General features: G+C 38.1%; 1 protein-coding gene across 1 annotated transcript; it reads right to left on the reverse strand.

Annotated features, from left to right (window-relative positions):
• Positions 1-938: 938 nt before the first annotated feature.
• On the reverse strand, positions 939-1454 carry LOC142173360 (uncharacterized). The gene has a single exon (XM_075238941.1). The coding sequence runs from the start codon at positions 1452-1454 to the stop codon at positions 939-941; it is 516 nt and encodes a 171-aa protein (XP_075095042.1).
• Positions 1455-7259: the final 5805 nt, after the last annotated feature.

Below are 7259 nucleotides of genomic sequence, written 5' to 3' on the forward strand. Positions count from 1 at the left end.
CAAATCACGACCTTGTTATTTTGGCTCATAAGACATTTAAGTTTGGTGTTATGTTAGTGATGTATCGTCCACCCAATCATTGCCATTTGACCGTCAGGCAAGTACTGCTTTCCAATTTGGTTATTCATCCTGGATTTTACTAATCAATTTTAGATATTGTAAATTATTGTTATATTTGGAAAATTCTTGCTTTTATTGTTAAAGTTTAATGAGTCATTTATTCTCAACCAACTTTGAAAATCGATAAGAAGTCAAATAGGCATTCAAGCTTTGTCTCAATTTGGTTATTTTTTCTTTTTATTTCTCCTTTGTAGCCGTCACCTGAATTTTCATAAATATGTCTTACTCCTCTCACTTTGTTTAAATTGAATTACATCCATCCTCCGCATTTTCAGAACATGGCTGCAATCACATGAATGATAAGCAGTTGCACAAACTCATTACCCAATCATAACCGCTCTAGACTCAACTCAAATGATAAATACAAGTCATAAAACAATATATGTATCCAATAGCATGTTCAGAGTTTGGTACTAAAATACCTAAGATGAGGAGTCGTGGTGTTACATATGATTAGAACTTAAAATAAAAAATTAATCATTTATGTTAAGTCGCAAAACTGGCTTTTAAATACATGTGAAATTTTATAAAGTAATTACTACTGTTGAATTTTATATATGGCCCACAATGGACACACATGCTTACAACGTCGTTTCAACATTTATTTTGGAGGGGGAAATGTATTTCGAAACTTAAATGTAGTATGTTGTTTTTGGTAATTAATAATTATTATTAATCATGAAGGAAAACATTACAAAGCATAGCATAGCATTCCCAGCTAGCTGTTCTATACTAGGAGTACCCAAGACCTAAAACTATTTGTTCCTTCTAACCCAATACAAGTAGTATCTAACTAAGCACAAAACAAAACACTATGACTACTTTTCTTTTTTCTTTTTCTTTTTAAAAAAATATAGGTTCTCTATCAGCCCCTTCACTTTCTTATGTGCCCTAAAGTAACACATGCTCACAACCTCCCTTGCCAGTGCTTCATGTTCTCTGCTTGCACCCTCAAATATTCGAGTATTTCTTTCTCTCCATAGCACATGTATGTATTCAACATACATCATTTTAAGTAGCATTGCTGAAGCTGTCTTCCTCTTTGAGTGATGAATGATGAGCGGAAAATACTGTATCCAAGTGTTGGGAACAATGGAGTGGACTTGAGCCCATTGAGATAACCTGGTCCATAATCTGTTGGCATATGCACATTCTGCAAACAAATGTTCCCTTGTTACCTTATCAGCCTGGCACAACACACATGTCTCATCCATATGGAGACCCCATCTCTTCAGCCTATCTTTTGTTACCACCCTTCCATGGTTCTGTATCCACATAATAAATATAGCTTTAGGTCTAGCATTGTTCTGGAACATTAAGCATCTCCAATCCATCTTAGAGTGAATTGGTATCAATTATAAGTATATGTGCTTAATTATACTCTTTTGCTCATCCAGTGGTCTGTGAAGTTTATTGATTATCTGTTTAGCTTCAAAGATCTTCCTAATCATCGAGCTTGCACTCTGAGGGATGCTCATATCATCAATCCTTTGCCTTTTAACATAATAAGCATGAATCCATTTGATCCACAACTTATCTTGCTTATGAGTTAGATCCCAGTAGGTCTTGGCAATTGCAGCACTATTCCACACCTGCAGATTAGTAAGGTTAAGTCCCCATACAGATTTAGGGATACATACCTTTTCCCAAGCAAGAAATGATTTTTTGGTAAGCGTATTTCGACCAGACCATAGGTAGCTTCTGCAGTAAGCCTCAATTAATTTGACAACCTTAACTGGAAGTGTAAACAACTGAGCCCAATAAGATTGTATTCTGAACAACACTGTTTGAACCAATTGAGCTATGCCAGCATAGGATAATTTTTTTGCTGTCCAAGATGTTATTTTTGCTACCATTTTAGTAATGAGGGGCTGCCACTGAAGAATGGATAGCTTTTTAGTGTGTAGTGGAACCCCTAAGTACTTAAAAGGTAATTTTCCCTCAGTGTAACCAAGAGCTTGAATGACAACTGCCTTTTGCATAGGATCCATACCCCCACAATAGACTACACTCTTTGACAAATTAGCATGTACTCCTGAGGCAGATGAGAATGTCCAGAAACATTGATGGAGCCTCTGCACTGATTCTAGCTCACCTCTGACAAATAGTAATAAGTCATCCGCAAAACACAAGTGAGTGATACCAAGCTTGATACATCAAGGGTGGTATTTGAATTGTTTATCTTTCTTCAATCCTTTGAGTAGTCGACTCATATACTCCATATCAATAGAAAATAAGAATGATGACATTGAGTCTCGTTGCCTCAAGCCCTTAGCTGCATTAAAAGGCTCTGCTGATTCTCCATTTAATAAAATACAATAATTAAATGTTGTCACAGAAGCCATTATCCATTTTACAAACTTCTCAGGGAAAGCCAGTCCCTCAAGAACCTGCTCTAAGTATATCCATTCTACAGAGTCATAAGCCTTCTGTAGATCCACCTTTATCATGCATCTAGGAGAAATATGCTTCATGTTGTATGACTTATCCAGCTCATGAGCTAATATTATGTTGTCTGCTATTCTTCTCCCTGGAATGAATCCTGCTTGTGAGTCAGAGATGATATGATTCATAACTTTTTGCATTCTTCCAGTTATGACTCTGGCAATCAGCTTATACAATATTGTGCAACATGCTATGGGTCGATAATCTTTTACTGTGTTTGGGTTGGCAACTTTTGGCAGTAAGGTGAGAGTGGTGCAATTTATGGCCTTATATATGATCCATGTATCAAAGAATTACTTCACATACATCTTTCTTGATAATGGGCCATGATCTCTTGAAAAACAAAGCATTGAACCAATCTATCCCTGGGGCTTTACTGTCCCCAATTGCATTCAGTCCTTCATAGATTTTAGCCTCTGTAACATTGGCACACAAATCTTTTTGTTGCACATGTGATAGACAAGGACCATTCCTCATAACCAATCTATTGACAGTTGGTAAGCTAGATGCTTGATCCCATCACAGATTTATAAAAGTCAACAAATTCAGCTTTGATTGCTTTTGGTTCTTGTAGTTTACCACCTGTTAAGGAGTTGATCTCAAGAATCTGCTTCTGAATTTGCTTTTCCTTCATTATGGCTATGAAATATTTGTTGTTTGAATCACCTAGTCTAATCCAAGTAGCCCTAGACTTTTGTTGCAGTGCACTTTCCTCTATCAATGACCACTTCTCCAATTGATGTAGGCATTCTTTCTCCTGATGAGCTAGTAGCAGAGTAATGGCTCTGCATTTTTTCTTGAATCTCTTTCAAATTTTCTCTGGCTTGTGTAATTTTTCCTGAAACTCCTTTAAACTCTATTGAGTTTAGTTTCTTAAAGACTGGCTTCAGTTGTTTCAGATTAAACCACACATTCCTCATCTTTCCAATTGCCATAGTTTGGCCCATCCTTGTGCTACAATTTGATTAAATTGTTCATGATCTGCCCAGATATTGAAGAACCTAAAGGGAACTTTAATGTTGTTCCTTGGCTCTCTCATCGGTATAAGCATAGGATTATGGTCTGAAATGAATGGTTCGCCATAGGTTACATTCAAGTACCCATATTGCATCATCCACCCATCATTTGCAATTGCCCTATCAAGTCTGCTCCATACTCTGTCATCCCCTCTTAGGTTATTGGTCCATGTGTAGTAATCTCCCTTCCAAGGTATTTCAGTTAGCAGCAGATTATTGTAGCATTCTGAGAAGTCCTTCAATTCAGATGTAGTTACAGGATTGCCTTGTCTATCTTGAGGAGTTAGCTCAGCATTGAAATCTCCACATAGAAGCCAAAGCATCTTGATCTTGGGAGCCATATGTTCAAGTTGAGACCACAAAGTTTTCCTTTGATCTACTATATTGAACCCATGTACCACTATGAGCATACACACCATACCGTTCAGTTTACCAGTCACCTGACAATGAATCAGTTGGGCCGCCTTTGCTATGAGTTGAACTTCATCGCTTTTAGCATCCCACAGAATTCATATTCTCCCATTGATTGCTTGTGTATAGTTAGTTAGTCTATCCCATTTAGGAGCCACCTTTCTAGCTATAGACTGTGCTTTATTTTCTTTTACTCTAGTTTCTACTATACCAACTAATTTAATTTGATTATCTCTGAGATACTGCTTATGTTCTTTCTGCTTGTCCCTCTTATTGATTCCCCTAACATTCCAAAATAGCCAAGTCATTGAGATACTATGAGTTCACCTCCTATATCAGGAGGTCTAGTGTTCTCATCCATTAGTCCCTCTGCAGGCAAAGCTTGGAAACCATTCTTGGTCACTATCATCGCTGCATAAGTTGCATTCTGCTGCTTGTTTTGCCCATATGTTATTTCCTATTGTCTACTTGATTGATGTTCAGACAATTTCTGACCTGAATTGGATCCTTTTGCTCGCACCTGAGTCCAACCTGCTTGAGTGGTCTCAGTAATTCCAGTCTCACATTTCTATTTGCCCCTTTCATTAGTTTCACTCTGATGCAAAGGTTGTTGTTGGTTCTGCATTTTTTCCACTGGTTGTTGCTTAGCTTTTGGCTTCCATGCTTGAACCAGCTTAGGTCTAGCTCTTTGCAATGATCCATTTCTCACTTCCTTCTTTTGCTTGCTATAGTCATGGCCAATCTGTAAACACTCAGCATAGAATGCTGGTCTCCATTCAAATTCAATCTGTTGCTGAAATTGTTTACCAGAGGGATCCTTAATTATTACTTCAGTAGGCAGTTTCTTTTTAACATTTACTTCTATCAGAATTCTAGCATATGACACCATGGTTTGTTTTTCTGTGCGCTGGTCTGCAAATAATGGATTACCAATAGTGCTAGCCATTTTGCTTAGTGTATTTGTGCCTCAGCAGTTCATCGGAAGTTTGGAAACTTCACCCACAATGGAATTTCTATCAAGAATTCATCATTGAAATTAAAATTCGGAGTCCATTGTTTTAGAATGATTGGCCTGCTATTGATGGTATATGGACCACCATACAACACTTCCTGCAAATCGTCCAGGCTCTGAAATTGGACGATATAATATCCCTCTTCATGAAGAAACAAATATGGTTCAGCCACATTGTTCCAAAATTTTGAGATGTATTTGCTCATATGATTGTACCAAGGCATTTCTCCAATTATATAGACAATAAGAGCTTTCGTCCATATCTCAGTTTCACACTAAATTTCACTTTTATCTAAATTGACGACAAACTGTCCATTCTCAATTTCAGGTGCAATGTAAGTTAGGTGCATACCATTCTCAGCAGAGCGATTTCCAGCAAAAAGAGTTGTCCATGGCGCTGCGGGTTTTGTTGGCGCCTTTTCATTTGCCTGTTATTCTCCTCCCTCATCCCTAGTTACTGGTGTAACACTTGATTCTCTTATCTCCCCAGTTGAAATTTCTCGAGCAGCGGGATTTGAAGTCATAATTGGTTGATTTGGTGTTGTATATGGTGTTGCATGTGGGCTTAAGATTAGTTTCATGTGCACATCTGGGTTAGTACTCTTCACCCCCAAATCGATTGACCTAGCTGGGAACGGGTTGCCAATCAGAGTTACCACTTTCTGTGAGCTTCCTCTTTCGATTGTTTCAGCAATCACACTTGTGCTAACAGAGATACCTACTGTCACGGGCGGTTGTTTTGCAGTTCGTCCTCTATTCCTAGCCATGGCGATTCACAGATGGAGCACGATAGCATATCATGCGCCAGGAGCACAAAGCTAGGAGGAGAGAAATTGATCTAATAACTGGATAACTTAAATGTAGTATTGTAAAGAATTAACAAGGTCTTTACAATAAGTAAATCCTTGCTGAACATGATGGATTTTAAGGTCATTCTTGGTATGAATTGGTAGTCCCCATATCACGCTCTTGGATTGTCATGCGAAGACTATAACCCTATATTATAGTGGAGAAAGACACTCGGTCACTCCACTAGCAGGGTGGTGTCATAAATTGAAGGCTCGATGTATGGTCGAGAAGAGGTGTTTGGCGTATTTTACTATATCTGTGATTCTACTGTGGAGGTTCCTTTTATGGACTCGGTACCGGTTGTGAGTGAGATTCCAAAGGTGTTTCCTACAGACTTGCCTAGTATGCCACCCGACATAGATATTGACTTTTGCATTGATTTGATTCCGGGCACTCTGCCTATTTTTATTCCACCATACCATATCGCTCCATCTGAGTTGAAAGAATTGAAGGATCAGTTGCAAGATTTGCTTAACAAGATATTCATTAGACCTAGTGTTTCGCCTTGGGGTGCACCGGTGTTATTTGTTAAGAAAGGACAGATCGATGAGGATGTGCATCGACTACTGTAAATTCAACAAGGTTACTATCAAGAACAAGTATCCATTGCCTTGAATTGATAATTTATCTTACCAGTTGTCACGACCCGAAATTTCCACCTTCGAGACCGTGATGACGCCTAACATTTCACTTGCTAGGCAAGTCAACGTTAAAATAAATTAGTCATTTTTAACAATTTAATTTAAATAATAATAAAGATATCAAATAACTGGAATAAAATCTAAACTAAAGTGAATAAACCAGAATAATAGCGATGTCTAAATACCATCCCAGAACTGGTGTCACAAGTGCACGAGCTTCTAGAATAATACAAATAAGGTTCTGAATAAAAATAAAGTTTTTCGAAAAAAATACACAGCTAAGATAAAGTAAAAGGAGACTTGAGAGCTGCGAATGTCGTGCAGCTATACCTCAAGTCTCCTATGGTAGCTGAATCCGAGCAAGTCTACGGTACGCCGCTGGGACCAACTCTGGTATCTGCACAAGAAGTGCAGAGTGTAGTATGAGTACAACCGACCCCATGTACTCTGTAAGTGTCGAGCCTAACCTCAACGAAGTAGTGACGAGACTAAGGCAAGTCGCTTACATTAACCTGTACGGAATAATTATAATAATAACCGGAATAGAGGTAAAACAGGTAACTTATATCAACAATTGAGGCCAATTCGGCAGTCACAGTCAATTGTTTCATTTATCATTCTGTTGCGGCGTGCAACCCGTTCCCACAATATAATCTTTCAATTAAATTTTGTTGCGGCGTGCAACTCGATCCCTCAATATAAACCTTCAATTAATTTTATTGTGGCGTGCAATTCGATACCACAATATAAACTTTCAATTAATTC

This window comes from Nicotiana tabacum, chromosome 19 (genome assembly GCF_000715075.1).
Source record: "Nicotiana tabacum cultivar K326 chromosome 19, ASM71507v2, whole genome shotgun sequence".
In the NCBI taxonomy this organism is placed as follows: domain Eukaryota; kingdom Viridiplantae; phylum Streptophyta; class Magnoliopsida; order Solanales; family Solanaceae; genus Nicotiana; species Nicotiana tabacum.

What these genes read in the sequence shown, in the direction of transcription:
- LOC142173360 (XM_075238941.1), bottom strand. Translation starts at nt 1,454, where the DNA reads ATGGATTGGAGATGCTTAATGTTCCAGAACAATGCTAGACCTAAAGCT.